The sequence below is a fragment of the Heloderma suspectum genome, chromosome 4 (genome assembly GCF_057233095.1).
Source record: "Heloderma suspectum isolate Gila_16-S chromosome 4, 16-S_ref, whole genome shotgun sequence".
Classification (NCBI taxonomy): Eukaryota; Metazoa; Chordata; class Lepidosauria; order Squamata; family Helodermatidae; genus Heloderma; species Heloderma suspectum.
In genome coordinates this window covers 15,189,197-15,205,992 of record NC_139461.1, presented here as the reverse complement: position 1 = coordinate 15,205,992, position 16,796 = coordinate 15,189,197, and the positions used below count along the sequence as shown (strand labels likewise).

At 45.2% G+C, this 16,796-nt stretch overlaps 1 protein-coding gene across 1 annotated transcript in view; it reads right to left on the bottom strand.

The window, feature by feature from the left end:
- The window catches only part of FAM135B (family with sequence similarity 135 member B), a 186,134-nt gene that overhangs the window by 10,712 nt on the left and 158,626 nt on the right, over positions 1-16,796 (bottom strand). The window contains exons 15-18 of the mRNA XM_084848731.1: positions 12,338-12,435; positions 11,840-11,991; positions 9,656-9,766; positions 5,706-5,819 (exon numbers count right to left, since the gene is read on the bottom strand). Of these exons, the coding sequence (XP_084704857.1) occupies positions 5,706-5,819; positions 9,656-9,766; positions 11,840-11,991; positions 12,338-12,435 (475 nt within the window). The remainder of the gene's footprint in view (positions 1-5,705; positions 5,820-9,655; positions 9,767-11,839; positions 11,992-12,337; positions 12,436-16,796) is intronic.

The window sequence follows — 16,796 nt, the reverse complement described above, 5'->3', positions numbered from 1 at the left end:
TAGAGACCAAATTGCCAATATCCGCTGGATAATGGAGAAAGCCAGGGAGTTTCAGAAAAAAGATCTATTTCTGTTTTATTGACTATTCTAAAGCCTTTGACTTTAGGAAGCTCTGGCGTGGGCTGGTCCATGAAGTCATGAAGAGTCAGAAGCGACTGACCAAATAAACAACAACAATTATACCATCACCATCAATACGCATGCTGTTAATATACTTATTATTATTACTATACTTATTATTATTGTATTGTATCCTACCATCACCATCAATACGAATGCTGTTATTATACTTATTATTATTATTATTACTGGGCCTTCTTAAGTGAACAATGCAAAGAAATCGAGGAAAACAACAGAATGGGAAAGACTAGAGATCTCTTCAAGAAAATCGGAGATCTCAAGGGAACGTTTTGTGCAAAGATGGGCATGATAAAGGACAAAGAAGGCAGGGACCTAACAGAAGCAGATGAGATTAAGAAGAGGTGGAAAGAATACACAGAAGAACTATACAGGAAAGATCTGAATGTCCCTGATAGCCATGATAGTGCGGTCACTGAACTTGAGCCGGACATCCTCGAGAGTGAAGTCAAGTGGGCCTTAGGAAGCATTAGTAACAATAAAGCTAGCGGAGATGACAGTATTCCAGCCGAGCTATTTAAAATCCTAAAAGATGATGCTGTTAAAGTGCTGCATTCAATATGCCAACAAATCTGGAACACTCAACAGTGGCCACAAGACTGGAAAGGTCAGTTTACATTCCAATTCCAAAGAAGGGCAACGCCAAAGAGTGTTCAAACTACCGCACCATTGCGCTCATTTCACATGCCAGCAAGGTGATGCTCAAAATCCTACAAGCTAGGCTTCAGCAGTATGCGAACCGAGAACTACCGGAAGTACAAGCTGGGTTTAGAAGAGGCAGAGGAACTAGAGATCAAATCGCCAACATTCGCTGCACCATGGAGAAAGCAAGAGAATTCCAGAAAAACGTCTATTTCTGCTTCATTGACTATGCTAAAGCCTTTGATTGTGTGGATCACAACAAACTGTGGCAAATTCTTAAAGTGATGGGAGTACCAGACCACCTTACCTGTCTCCTGAGAAACCTGTACGAGGGTCAAGAAGCAACAGTCAGAACCAGACATGGAACAACCGAGTGGTTCAAAATTGGGAAAGGAGTACGACAAGGCTGCATATTGTCACCCTGCTTATTTAACTTATATGCAGAGTACATCATGAGAAATGCCGGGTTGGATGAATCAGAGGTCGGAATTAAGATTGCTGGGAGAATTATCAACAACCTCCGATATGCAGATGATACCACCCTAATGGCAGAAAGCGAAGAGGATCTAAAGAGCCTCTTGTTGAGGGTGAAAGAGGAGAGTGCAAAAGCTGGTTTGAAACTCAACATTAAAAAAACGAAGATCATGGCATCTGGCCCCATCACTTCCTGGCATATAGAAGGGGAAGAAATGGAAGCAGTGACAGATTTTACTTTCTTGGGCTCCAAGATCACCGCAGACGGTGACTGTAGCCATGAAATTAAAAGACGCTTGCTCCTTGGGAGGAAAGCTATGGCCAACCTAGACAGCATAGTAAGAAGCAGAGACATCACCTTGCCGACAAAGGTCCGTCTAATCAAAGCTATGGTTTTCCCAGTAGTGATGTATGGATGTGAGAGCTGGACTATAAGGAAGGCTGAGCGCCGAAGAATTGATGCTTTCGAACTGTGCTGCTGGAGAAGACTCCTACGAGTCCCCTGGACTGCAAGGAGGTCAAATCAGTCCATCCTAAAGGAAATCAACCCTGAGTGCTCATTGGAAGGACAGATAATGAAGGTGAAGCTCCAATATTTTGGCCACCTAATGCGAAGAGAAAACTCCCTGGAAAAGACCCTGATGCTGGGAAAGACTGAAGGCAAAAGGAGAAGGGGACGGCAGAGGATGAGATGGCTAGATAGCATCACGGATGCAATGAATATGAACTTGAGCATGCTCCGGGAGAGAGCGCAGGACAGGAAGGCCTAGCGTGCTATGGTCCATGGGGTCACGAAGAGTCGGACACGACTGAACGACTGAACAACAACAAATTGTATTATACCATCACCATCAATATGCAAGCTGTTATTATGCTTGTTGTTGCTTATTTGGTCAGTCACTTCCAACTCTTCGTGACTTCATGGACCAGCCCACGCCACGCCAGAGCTTCCTGTTGGCCATCGCCACCCCCAAATCCCCCAAGGTCGAGTCCGTCACCTCCAGAATATCATCCATCCATCTTGCCCTTGGTCAGCCCCTCTTCCTTTTGCCTTCCACTTTCCCTAGTATCAGCATCTTCTCCAGGGTATCCTGTCTTCTCATGATGTGGCCAAAGTACTTCAGTTTTGCCTGTAATATCATTCCCTCAAGTGAGCAGTCTGGCTTGATTTCCTGGAGGATGGACTGGTTTGATCTTCTTGCAGTCCAAGGCACTTGCAGAATTTTCCTCCAGCACCACAGTTCAAAAGCATCTATCTTCCCTCGCTCAGCCTTCCTTATGGTCCAGCTCTCGCAGCCATAGGTTACTACGGGGAAGACCATTGCTTGAACTATGCGGACCTTTGTTGTCAGTGTGATGTCTCTGCTCTTCACTATTTTATCAAGATTTGTCTCTGCAGTCCTCCCAAGAAGTAAACGTCTTCTGATTTCCTGGCTGCAGTCAGCATCTGCAGTAATCTTTGTGCCTAGAAAGACAAAGTCTGTCACTGCCTCCACGTTTTCTCCCTGTATTTGCCAGTTATCAATCAAGCTGGTTGCCATAATCTTGGTTTTGTTGAGGTTTAACTGCAACCCAGCTTTTGCACTTTCTTCTTTCACCTTCGTCATGAGGTTCCTCAGCTCCTCCTCGCTTTCAGCCATCAAAGTGGTATCATCTGCATATCAGAGATTGTCAATGTTTCTTCCAGTGATTTTAACTCCAGCCTTGGCTTCATCAAGCCCAGCACATCGCATGATGTGTTCTGCTTGCAGGTTGAATTGGTAGGGTGAGAGTATACAACCCTGCCATACTCCTTTCACAATCTTAAACCAGTCCATTTTTCCGTGGTCTGTTCTTATGGTTGCTACTTGGTCGTTATACAGATTCCTCAGGAGTTATTATACTTATTATTATTATTATTATATTTATTATTATTATTGTATTGTATACCATCACCATCAATACACATGCTGCTTTACAGAGTAACATAAAGATCACCACAACAACTCTACTTACATAGGACAGTATTGAACAGCATCATTCTGCACACACCCAAATAGCAGGAACTCTGCTGAAGCTTGCTGTTATGCAAGTGGTGGCCCATTATGCTTGTGCAACCAGTTGTGTAAGCAGTTGCACAACTGGTTGCACAAGTGAAATGGACAAATGCTTGCCCAATGGGTTCCGCAAGCATAATGCACAACCTCTTGTGCAACTGTCCTTGTGCGACTGCAACTTCAGCTGGATTCTTCCCTTGTGTATAGTTTAGAATAGGGATGTATGAAAGTGACTTACCTGTTCACAGATTCTGTTCACGGTGGGGGGGTGCTCCGTCCCTCCCCCTGGAATCCTTGAGATGTTTGCGTCCTATCACGGCTACCCCCAAAAAAAAACCCCCAGCGTACCCAAATGGCGGCAGCTATGGCGGCCGCCATTTCCGTTCCGTATTTTTCACCGTTCTAGCCTACGTAAATATTTACTCAGGCAATTATGGCGAAAAAAAGGAAACCGCAAATAGCGTAGTGGATGCTATTTGCGTTTCTATTTTTTTTCGCCGTAAAAGCCTACGTAAATATTTACATAGGATAAAACGGTGAAAAGAAAAGAACCCACTATGGTGGCCGCCATTTGCGTATGCTGGTTGTTTTTGTGGGGTTTTTTTAGGGGTTAGCTGTGATAGGCTACGTAAATTCTTCCGTAGCCTATCGCAGCTTGAAGGACGGCAATGGTGGCCGCAGCAGCCCAGCCATGGCCAGCCAGGAGACCAGCCACCACCGCTGGAGCTGCCGCATCCGCCCCAGGTAAGTTCCATCCGGGGGGATTCCACGGGGGGGGGGTGGAGTGGGGGGGCAGGAGACTGTTCTGCCTTGGATTCCGGGGGGCTGGATTCTTTAGAAATTCTTTAGGCTTTCACGGAGGAAAAAAAAAGAAACGCAAATAGCGCCCACTACACTTTTTGCGGTTCCCTTTTTTTCGCCGTAATTGCCTACGCAAGTTCTTTAGAATCCGGCCTCACTGGAATCCGTGGCGGAATTATCTGCCATCCCTAGTTTAGAACCTAGTTTCCAGTAGTGCAACATAATTTGCATTAGCATAATGACAGCTGGATACTTCCCATAGTATCCAAAGCACTTCACATGCAGCCATATCTCAAACCTCTTTCAGCCGAACAGCCAAATCTGATTTCAGAGAAGCACTTGGGGACCCAAGCATAGACATGGAGATAACCCACAATAGTCTCTTTCTCCCTTCCTCCCTACTCCCCTAATAACAGTTTTTATTTTTTAGAACAGCAGGGCTGAGGCTGTTGGAGAAATTCGAGATGGACTAAAATGAGCTCAGATTTCTCAGAATCCAGCCTGTGGAATCCACTGCAGAGTGACCCTGTCAGGCTGCATGGAGTCCGTGGACTTTCAAATGTTCTTTCTTTCTTTCTTTCTTTCTTTCTTTCTTTCTTTCTTTCAATTTAGGCATATTTATTCATAGGAAAATACAAACGTTTCTGCAGAGGAAAGTATGTGGGACAGTACACTAAATGTTATGCGCTAAGGTAAATTTTGTAAATTCTTATGAAACCTCTTACATAATTATTTGGTTATTTTTCCACATGACAAAAAGAAAAAGAAAAAAATAGCCGCATCCGTCTGTGAACAGACGACAGAACAAAAGGCGCCTGACAATCCGTGAAACACTGAAGGAGTGGATTTTACACAGTTTGTACATCCCTAGGCAGGGCTCAAGGTCATCTGAAAATGTCATCCTGTGATCTCAACATTTGTTAAGCCCTATGCATGTGGGCTCTTTACCCTAGAGAGGGGTGCACAACCACTTTCAGCCCAGGGTCCAAATTCCATTTTGGAGAAATTATCGGGGGCTGCATTCCAGTGATGGGGCAAAAAATGCCTGCATATTTTTTTAGCTTAAAGCTCTTACTGCCAGGAAATAAGACTTGGGAGATGCAGGTCAAACTTTAGACTGGAGAATGAAATGTGCAAGAGCTGGGTAACCAGCAAATGATTGGCACTTGGGGGGAAGGGGGTGGGTTTCTGAGAAATGCCGTAGGGACACATTAGTACCCTTGGAGGGCCAGATTTGAGGGGTGTAGAACCTCAGGCCTGAGGTTCTACACCCCTGATTTACAGTTGCTTAGGTTCAAACTGAATTAAGTGGTTCCCCTTTCTTCTGCATTAAGCTTGCAGAGGGCTGTGTGTATCTCAGCAGAAGTGCAAAGGAAAAATTTTGTTTTCTGTTCTTCTGTCTTTCCTTCTCCTCTGTCTCCCAATATTCTTAGATCAATGTCAATTATGGACCTTTGAGACAAGGAAGTGTATCTTTTCATAATCTATAAATCTGCTACTTCCTCTACTAGGATAAAGCGGTCTGGAAATCTTAACTAAATGTGTGCCTACATGAAAAAGAAAATAAAACAAAAATAATAATCAGTGGTTTTCTAAACTCAGGAAGAAACTTACCTGTATGCCTGTCTTTCAGTGCAGATTTACACATTTCTATTCTTGCAGAATGAAATGGTACATAACGGTCTTGGGGCGAGGCCACCAGAACAACATTTTTGAAATACTGAAGACCTATTTGAAAAAAAATGAAATAAAGAAGTCCATTAGGGATGTTGGATGTTGTTACGTAATATTTACGTAGATCAGACTTCTTCAGAAGGGGTGTGGAAGTATCTACCCGCTATGAGGTTTGGACAGGTTAGCCGAAAGATCATCTTTACCTATATGAATCATTAGACCATTATGTTCTTCAGGAAAGGCCTTATTGTCCATGTCACTTCCTGCAGAGTCCCATCTGGCGGCAACATGGTAATGGGCCTTCTCTGTGATGACACCTTCCCTCTAGAATGACTTCTCCTCTGCAATACGTCAGGCACCAATGCTTTCATGTGCTTTCGATGATTATTGAGCACTTACTTATTTATCCGAGCTTTTCCCAACCATTACCTTGTCTAAATGTTGTTGTGCTTTTATAATGATGTATTGTTGTATAGTTTTATAATGTGTTGTAAAGTGCTCTGGGATTTTAAAAATGGTATATAATACTCTAAAATAAAGTAAATAAATATGAAGAAGGAATTGTACCATGTGCCTTAAATATACTCAGCATGAAAGAAAATATTACACATACAGTGCTCTGTACTGTACCATCATATAAACTCACTCATCCTGCTCTAGTGGCCAGGGTGTGTATTTTCTGTAGGTCTTAGGGAAGAACCAGGCAGGCCATGCATATCTAGAAACTCAGTGTGCTTTCCAGGGCGACATAGTCGACTTCTAGATTGTGGCCTTTTTGAACAATTTAAGCAGGAGGCGTAAAAGCATTAGCCTTTAAGCCATCATGGGTGCCATTTTTTGGTAGAAAGGCAGGGCACAAATCAATCAAGCAAACAAATTAAAAAAATAAACAAGATGTCACACAGAGTTCTGTGTCTCTTTTCCCGGATTTTGTAAAGATGAAAAACAGCCATGGAACGTTGCATTCGAAGCGGAAATCTGATGGTGGAGGGAGGCAGCTTAATTGTTTCCTTTCCTGCCATTTTTCCATTAAAAATCCCCTGCCCCAGCTGCTTTCCCACCCATGAGGGAAAAAGAAAAAACAAACATGTAGATCTCTTGGGTTAGGGTACCCTAACAGTCCCACCCCCCTCAAAACCTAAATTCTGCATATGGAGTAGACAAAGGGTAAAACTAAATGTTCGGGTAATCATACATTGTGGAGTTACGTGTGATAGTTTTCTTTACCTTCATGTAAGTGTGCACAGCCCCAATTTGGATTGGGATCACAACCATCTGGGAGGGAGGAGGTTAAACATTCTACCCCATACCTCCCCCCAGTCTCTCCCACAGTGGGTTAAAAGAAGAAGAAAAATTGTTCATTAGAAACAAAAACCTCCACTGACTCTGACACCCTTTTTTTTTTTTTTTTTGCTTCTTTTGATTTATTTATGTATACTTATTTATTTAAAATATTTCTTGGCTGCCTTCCAGGGAAGAAACCCTTCCAAAGTGGCTTACAACAATAAAATACATAAAAACAGTGAAAATATTAAGTAATAAAAACATAAAAACAGTGAAAATATTAAGTAATAAAAACATAAAAACAACAATAAAAGCCAACAATAAAACCAGCAACAATGTTAACAGCATGGGGTGGGGGGAGGTTGGGAAAACATGGATGGTGGGAAGGATTACCCCCCTTCCCAGATCACCATTTTCCTGATCTGAATCAGAGCTTCATGCACTTAGACAAAGGTAAAGGAAACTATCACACAGAGCTTCTCCATCTGTGATAGCCCGAGCATTTCGTTTGGCCCCTAACATGTCCATTTGGCAAGTTTCCCAGAGTGCACTAGGGGCGTACAAAACCCCGCTTACCTGGCTCCACCAGGTTCCGCTGGGGGGGGAGGCGCTCCATCCCTCCCCCCAGAATCCTGGCCAGCCAGCTCCACTCTGCGGGGATTCTGCAGAGCCGCTGGCCAGCTCCGCCAGCAGCTTGACATCCAGCCGCTGGCTAGCAGGGACGCAAATGGCAGCGGCTGTAGCCACCTCCATTTGCGTCCCTGAATTCAGCCGTGATAGGCTACATAAAGACTTACGTTGCCTATCACGTCTGGGTTAAAAAGAAAAAAAAAAACCACGTACGCAAATGCCGGTGGCTACAGCCGCCGCCATTTGCGTTCCTTATTTTTGGCCATCTTAGTCTACGTAAATATTTACGTAGACTAAGACAAAGACAAGAAAGGAGGACACAAATAGCATAGCAGATGCTATTTGCGTTCCCCTTTATTTTCACCGTCCTACTCTACGTAAATATTTACGTAGATTAAGAGAGCGAAAATAAGGGGGAACGCAAATAGCATCTGCTACGCTGTTTGCGTTCCCCCTTATTTTTGCCATCTTAGTCTACGTAAATATTTACATAGACTAAGATGATGAAAAATAAGGAACGCAAATGGCAGCGGCCATAGCCGCCGCCATTTGCATATGCGTTTTTTTTTTAACCCAGATGTGATAGGCTATGTAAGTCTTTATGTAGCCTATCACGAATGGGGGGGGGGAACAGACTGCAAATGGTGGCGGCAGCCGGTCGGAAGACCAGCTGCTGCCGCTGCCGCCGCCAAAGCCACCGCTGGAGCCACCACCGTCTGGAACATTCGCCCCAGGTAAGTCTCGTGCCCGGGGGATCCGCGGGGGGGGGGGAATGGCAGGCCATTCTGCCACGGAGTTCAGGGGGCTGAATGCATTGGCATTCAGCCTCACCGAGATCCGTGGCGGAATTCTCTGACATCCCTAGAGTGCACACATCTTTCATTGTAGCATATGGAATTACTTAAAAATCTGTAACATTTGTGGTGTGGGTGGGAAGCATAAGTAGAGCTCCTTCATGATGCAGATTTGTGTTCTCAAAACCGCTCAAAGTGGCAGCCAAAAAAAGGACAGCTCCATGTTACATTCCCCACTCCTTCCATCACATCACATTGCATCATTATGCTATGCATTTCCCTGCCCGTGTTGTACCTTGCTGGAGGGCTCCGAAGCATCAGTGGGAAAGCACTCAGCGTAAAGATGTTAAAACTTGATTAAGCTGTAGTAGTACTCATTACAGAGCAAGAAAACTTGATATAGGTTTGTCATTTTTGGTGGCAGTGCTGTTCCTGTTAACCCTTAGTTCTGCTCAAGTGTAGGCCACAAGGAAGGGCTACAAAGAATGGTCACCTGGGAAATCACTACCATGTCTATCTGTTTTAGGTGGTTTTTTTTAACATTGCTTGTTAGTAGGGATGGCACGGGTGCCCGATTCAGTCCGGGAATCCGGCAGAACTGCTCTTGCCCACAACCCCGAGCCCCACTCGCCGAGCCCCTGACCCTGCTCTCCCCCTGCCCGCACTTAGTGAATGGTCTGCACTCACCCTGGCAGCCTTGTTGAGCTTCGCGATCACCGTTTTCTGAGAAATAAAATGGCAATAGCAAAAATGCACAAATGCGCGCACACACGAAAATGTGCAATTTTGTGAATATGCATATTTGCGTATGCGTGAAAATGTATATTTTACTAAAAATGCATATTATCGTACACACACTAATATGTGCCTTCACAAAAATGCACATTTCACACATGAGAATATGCGCATTCACAAAAATGTGCATTTTTGCACATGCAAAAATGAGCATTTTTGTGATTGCCATTTTGCGTTTTTTTTTAGAAATGGTGACTGCAGAGCTCGATGAGGCTGCTGGGGTGAGTGCGGGCTGCTCAATGAGAGTGGGAGGGGCTTGAGCGCAGTCCGTGGACCAGAGAGCAGGGCTGGGGGCTGGGCAGGAGTCCAGAGAACCCAGACAGGGTGAATTCGCACATCCCTACGTGTTAGTATAGGGGTTTTGATTTGAATCCAGTATTTGCCCACCTGTTTTTTGGCTGAGCTGATAGAGGAAACACTTCCGCAGATCTGCATTGTCCCTGAAGGTCAGCTGCAAAAGCGATCCAGATTTTTTGAGCTTCTGCATGAGCCACAAGCCTAGAATGATAATTTATTTATTTATTTTTATTTATTTATTGCATTTATACCCGGCCTTTTTTCCCCTTGCAAGGAACCCAAGGCAGCTTACATTATCCTCCTCCTCTCTATTGTATCCTCACAACAACAACCCTGTAAGGTGGGTTGGGCTGGGAGTCTGTGACTGGCCCAAAGTCCCTCAGTGAACTTCCATGACCGAGTTGGGACTAGAACCCGGATCTCCCGTCTCTCAGTTCGACACTCTCACCACTATACCACACTGGCTCTCATAATTGGTATTTGTTGATTTCCAAGTGCAAACATGAGATGAAAATGGATCTGAACATCAGTTAATAATTTCGAAATTTCTTACTGTGGCAAATAATATAAGATTCAAAAATTGGCAAACCACAAAAATGCCTTAAGGAATAACTGTCAAAGGTCTGGAATCTTTTTCAAAGTTAACTGAACTAGGTAGAAATGCAGCACAATTCCACGCATTTACACAGAAGTAAGTCCCACTCTGTTCAATGGGGCTTTCTCCCAGGTAAGTATGCGTAGGATTGCAGCCTTATAATATAAACCTCTGCATGTTTACTCAGAAATTCCATTGTATCACATGCAACTTATTACTTGCTTAAATTCAGTGAATAAATTACAAATAATATGAGCTTTATTTTCTTGATGACATTTGTATGTTGCCTGATAACATTAGTTGTTGTGTCCAAGTAGTCAAGGACTAGAGGCAAGCGAGCTGGGAGTCTTGAGGCAAGTGGGCAACAGCTATCCAAGAATAGCTCAGTGTTCACATGAGCAACCAAGGAATCTAACAAAATCTGAAGTTTTCACAGGACCCTGTGGATCTTTGACCATGTATGATAGTGGTACAGATGTACAACAGGAAGCAAGGCAGCATCTCTTCCCTCTGGCAAATAGATTTCACAAAGAGTAAGATATTTTGGTTCTACTGCTAAGATCCCCATGTTGAGATCCCTGGGACCTGTGCTGATCTGACATAGCAGTGGATATACATTTCTGTAATATGGATCAAGTAATCTTTGTGTTGTTGTTGTTGTTGTTGTTGTTGCAGGCATAAAGGGTGGAAAATAAGGAGATGAGACACAAGTGATTGGTATCAAGTTGGGCCACATTTACTGATCAATCTGCAAAGGGGAAAAGACCTGGACAGGCAATGAATCTGTGCCAGCAACTAGCTAGGCACTGTAATGGGCGAAACATTCAAAGCCTGCTGAGTGGCATCTAAGAGATTGCCACCTGCAGGACTACCCCTTTTGGGGCAGGTAGGCCTTCCCCTGTCACCCCCTCCCATGCTGCAAAACACTGGGTTGGTGAGGTGAGTTGGCCTCACAGGTAACCCTTATCCCCCCCTGCTGGGGCCAGAAAACCCAGAGCAGGGGGCTTCAGGGACCACCTGTCACCAAAACAGTACCCCTGAATGCTCACCATCCCTGTTCTCATCTGCCTTGCCTGTCCCTAGCAGCCTACCTGAAAATGTGACCAGATAACCTGACCATCAAATAAGGCTAAAATCCCCTACTGGACACACCCTCCCCACTTGCAGTGTGAAGCAGGCAAAAAGACTCACAGCCCTGGCCAATCAGACTGTGAGCCAAAAATTCCTACTTGGTCCCTAAAAGGACAACCAGCAGAACCCACACTGCATACAGGGAGGACAAGAGGGAGCCGCCCTTCCAAGAAGGGTTGAGGGGGGCCCTGGAGAGCTAAAAGTGCCTCTCAGACCCCTCCCACCCCCAGTGGCTCCACCTGACACCACCAATGTTGGTCCCCCACATCTCTTCCCTCCACTCGCTGCCCACAATGCGCCCCCATGCCCAGGCAAGCTGGACATGGGGTAGGGCATTTTTGTTTTACATTACAAGCCATGTCCCCTAGTTTACAAATACCTACCACATCATTGTCTCATTTCATTCATTTGATAAGGTAGGTTGTTCATTGGCTATGATTCTTCATCTCAAATGAACCATCCAACAGCACATTATATCCACCCTCATGCCATACTATTCTCCAAATCCTTCTCCAAGCAACTCAGACATGTTTTCCAGTAGGTCTTACCTGTACTAACTAAAGTACTGTTGTTGTACAGTGTTCCTAGATGGGGCCCAGAGAGGGACAGGAAAGTGTGTAGCTTATTGAGGTAATAGCGGAACCTGGGCCGGGTTAATACCGAACGGATGATGACGTTACCAAGGGAGTGACCAATAAAACTGTAGAGATACAAAATGACATGATCACAGTTACACTTGCTATTATTCAGTTTGAAAAGTCTCTCTTCTTCTGTGGATTAATTGCACCACTGAATAGTTATTTCCTCATGAAACAGTTCTAGCCTATTCCCTTCTTCTATTTATAAAGGAGAGGCAATGCAGATGCTTCGCATGCAGAAGTTCCCAGGTTCAGTCCCTGGCATCTCCAGGTAGCTATAGGGAAGAACCTTGCCTGAAAACCTGGAGAACCGCTGCCAGTCAGCGTTGACAATACTGGACTAAATGGACCAGGGTCTGACTCTGTATAAGGGAGCTTTCTCTGTTCCTATCACATCTTGCTCTTTACCTTATTCGTGATATCGACAAATTGTACAGCTGAATGTGCTGAATAATCTCATCAAGCAAACGGTCGGTCATTGTATCAAAGTCTGCAAATGTATCCGTCTGTTGATGAGAAAGAATGATGTCAGTTATTTGCCATCTTTCCATTTTCTGTGGTTTTATGGATAAAAAAAGGAATGTTTTAGAGAAATCAATTGAAGAAAATAAACAAAGATAAACATGGGGGTGCACGGGAGTACATGCTTCTAAGGTAATTATTAACATCAAGATATTTTAAGATTATTTTTGATACACGAAGGAGGAGTAAACCCCCTAGAGCCACTCCATTCATTTCAGGGATCGTGTAGTTGATAGAGATGTTTGAGGAATTCAGTGGCTCCAAATTCCAGAGTGGGCTCATCTAAGACACCTCTTGAACCAACATGCAGATTGGAACGTGGCTCGCCTCCAGAATTTGCACCTCACTGAATTCCAGCATCAGGTGTTCTTCTGAGGACTTTAAACAAAAAGAGGTACTAGCCACTTGGAGTGGCTCAGAAGCACGGATGCTGCTGCATGGATTGCAAGCAGACACGCAAAGCCCCCTGGGAGGGACAGGATAAGATGACATTCTGTACTTTTTAGGGACATCATAGAGAAAGAAAGATGGCCATGTGGGTTGTTGTTGTTGTTTGTTTGTTTGTTCATACAGTGTCCCTGGAAGGAACAGGATGTGCAACCCACATGGGAGAAGCCATAATTCCTGTCTGCTCCTGATGAGTACTACCTGTTTAAACACACACACACACGCACGCACGCACACACGCACGCACACACACACGCACACAAGGAAAATGTTTCAAACATTTTTGGACCAGCTTGTATTAGGGATGGCACAGGTGCCCCATTCTATCCAGGAATCCAGCAGAACGCCCCTCTGCCCACACCCCCGAGAACGCGCAATTTCACACATACACAAATATGCACATTTTTGCAATCGCCGTTTTATTTTTCAAAATATGGCTACTCCAGTGCTCGACGAGGCTGCCGGGGTGAGTGCAGGCTGCTTGCCAAGCATGGAAGGGGCCTGAGTGCTGTACGGAGACCAGTGAGCGCTGGCAGGGGCTGGGCAGGCACCAAGAGAACCTGGATGGGGGTGAGTTTGCACATCCCTACCTTGTATAACTGTCGGTAACTTTCTTTTTAAAAAAGTATGTTGTGTAGATTTTTTTGTTTTAATCCACACAAAATGGGATGGAATGGACTTGTCAAAGCACAGGCACAAAATTGTGTTGAACCAAATGTTGACTGATCATCCATTGGGTCCCAGATGCAGGGAATTTTTTTGGTGGTGGCAGACAACTTTCTCTGCTGGGCTTCTGAAATTTTTAGCATGAATTGACCACTCACTGTTCCCGGTATGATTTTTTTGTACTTGGTCACTGCAATAGAAGAATGGCGGAGTTTTGTGATTGTTCCTCACAGCTTCAGTGATCTGGTATGCTCAGTGCATCACTGTTGACACAGGGTGAATCCCCCCTCCACCATCCCACTGGAATTCACTACACCCCAACAACTTGACCCTGATAACACTGATGCACATGGGTGATGTGTTAAGTAGTGTTGGCCATTATGCAGACTCTTCTAGTTTAGCTGATAGGGTCAGAAATGTGTCTCTTAGATATCAGCAATGATGTAAGTAGATGGGAGACACATTAGGGGTGTACAAAACCCCACTTACGTGGCTCTGCTGGTTTCCGCAGGTGGGGGGAGGTGATCCGTTCCTCCCCCCTGAAATCCTGCCCGGCTGGCTCCACTCCACTGCTTTAGCCGTGATAGGCTACGTAAATATTTACGTAGCCTATCACAGGCTACCATAGGGACGCAAATGGCATCCCCTACTCAGACGCCATTTGCGTCCGCACCAGCCTGGCAGCAGCTGGAGCTGCCGCCTCCGCCGCTACCGCAGGAGCCAAAGCTGGAGCCGCAACCAGGTAGGCTCCGTTTCGCGGGGCTTTCATGGGGTGGAGGAGTGGGGGGCTCTGTTCCGCCATGGATTCCAGGGGGGCGAATTCACTGGAATTCGGCCCCCCCTGGGATCCGTGGCAGAATTCTCTAACATCCCTAGAGACACTTAGATTTAGAGTAAGGAACTAGACCACCTTATGATAATCATTCACAAGCTTAAAACATAATAGTTGCAAAGTATCGTATTAGGTATAATAACATACTTAAGGTATAAAAGGAGGTAGGGATGTCACAGAAATCTGGGAAGGGGGTGAAGTCCAGCATCCTCCTCCCATTCAGCCCCCTGGGCCCCCGTGCTTGCCCAACTTGGCGTGCACCACGTCGGGCAAGCTTGGGGATCCTTGCTTACCTGCAAGCCTCCATTTTGCAGGAAACGATGGGATAGGGTTTTTTTACATAAATGGCCATTTTGTGCAGAATGGCAGGGGTAAATAGTCTAATTAGACCATTTACTCCTGCAATTTTGTGTAAATGGCACTATTTATGGCTGACATGTTATGCAAAATGGCCATTTAGGCAAAAAGCTTACCCACTGTTTTCTGCAAAGGCTCATGGGCCAGCAGGATGCCACAGCCACTTGCCAGGTGCCTGCAGACCATCCGGTGACTCACCCTGCATGCCGAGCAGGGTTGGACAGCTGGCGGGGGTCTGGTGAGTGGCGTGTGAGGCACCGGCAGGTGAGTTCGGCCATCCCAAAAGGAGGTTTCACCTTATGGGTGAGGCCCCACCTTCTGTCCTGATTCTAAGGGAGCATCTTCTCAGAGGAATAGGAGACAGAGACTCTGCTGGCAGATTTGTTGGAAATCTAACTTGTCTTTCTATTTCTGTATTAAGTATGGAAGGTGTGTGTGAATGAAACCTTATAATAAAAGTACTTTACTTCATTGTAAACTGCTGTCACTGAGGGTGTTGTCTATGTGGACGTGAAATCCACCCATTTTAGCACCAGGACGGACACTTCTCCTGACCCTCGCCGAATTTTAGTTGACAGGAATTGGGAACCTGTCATAATTGTAAACAGGCTGCTTAAAGCAAAATCATACACTAATCACCAGAAAATCCTAATTTCCCTACACTCCAAAAATGCAGGCAGCTATGTTGTCCATATGTTAAAACATATGGGTGCAGTGTGTGCATGCATATACATACACATGAACACCCACCCATGTTCTTCCCCCAAAGAGCATCAGTGCATAGCCAATTTATTAGGATCAGCTGACAGTCATAGAATTGTGACCTGGCAAAGGACACTTTAGGGGCTAATATGTTGAACTTTGGCTTGAGAGATCTGACATCTGAGACCACGCAAGAAAGGAAACAAGAGGGATACAACATGTCCCCAAATAAATCTTCAGATTGGCTTCAGATTGTCCAGGAGTGTCTTTTTCCAGCACCAAGGATAATCACTCTGTTTCACAGTCAATAAATCAATTCTAGCAGTATTCATCTCCACCAGGTTTATAAAGCTAATGGGTCTTAACTGCCCATTCAAGACCAAGCCACTCCAAAATCCTTAGCATCACAACAGGGATATTTATGCTGGGAAAAATGCATTTCTCCCCAGTTACTGTAAAACTAAGCCAAGCTCAGAGGGAACAGAGAAGTCTGATGGAGGCAGCAGATGACATCATCATTCCTGCTAATCAAAAAAGTCCTGGTGCTTCAACCTTGGAAGCCTTGGTTCCACTACACCACTGCTTCCAACTATAGCACAGTATCATACAGGCATCATACAATTACCGTTGACCACAACAAAGCTGCAACGTGGTCCATATTGTGCTCGGCACTTAATTGATCCTCAATGATTGTCAGCTATGCACTTGTATAACCTATAAGCTTGGCATGATGCTGCTGTTTGTGAAAAACAGAAAGGAAATAATGGAAGGACCCATAGGGATCAGGATGGCAAATGAGTCTTCTTTTAATTATTTACTCTAGGAAGAGTCTGTTCATGCTAATTGTTAATCTTATAATCACTATTATCAAGTGCATTTGTATTGAAATAATGGAACACTGGAGCTAGGGATGGATGGATCTACGTCAGTCCGTGCTCTCCAGGTGCTTGTGGAGTTGCCGCTGCCACCCACCCTCATGAGCCCTGGACAGCCTGATGAGCACTCAGGAAGCACTGTGGGGCTGCCTGCCCTTTAATGAGCTGCCAACAAGAGGTAAGAACAGCAACAAGAGGTGGCGGGGCAAGTCCAGCACCTGTCGCTGTGCGCAAGCCTCCTTTCTTCTTGCTAGGGCACCAAGGGAAGCTTGTGTGTGACGACAGGCACTGGAATTGCCTGGCACCTCTCCTTGTGAGCAAGTCTCCTTCTCCCTGCAAAAGGGTGGCTTGCGAAGGAGTCGGACACTCACGGACCACACGGTGCTCAAGGACCAGGGTTGAGCAGTAGCAGCAACTCAGCAAGTGGGGCCCGGGAGGCCGAGCAAGGGGGAGTCCGTTGGACTCC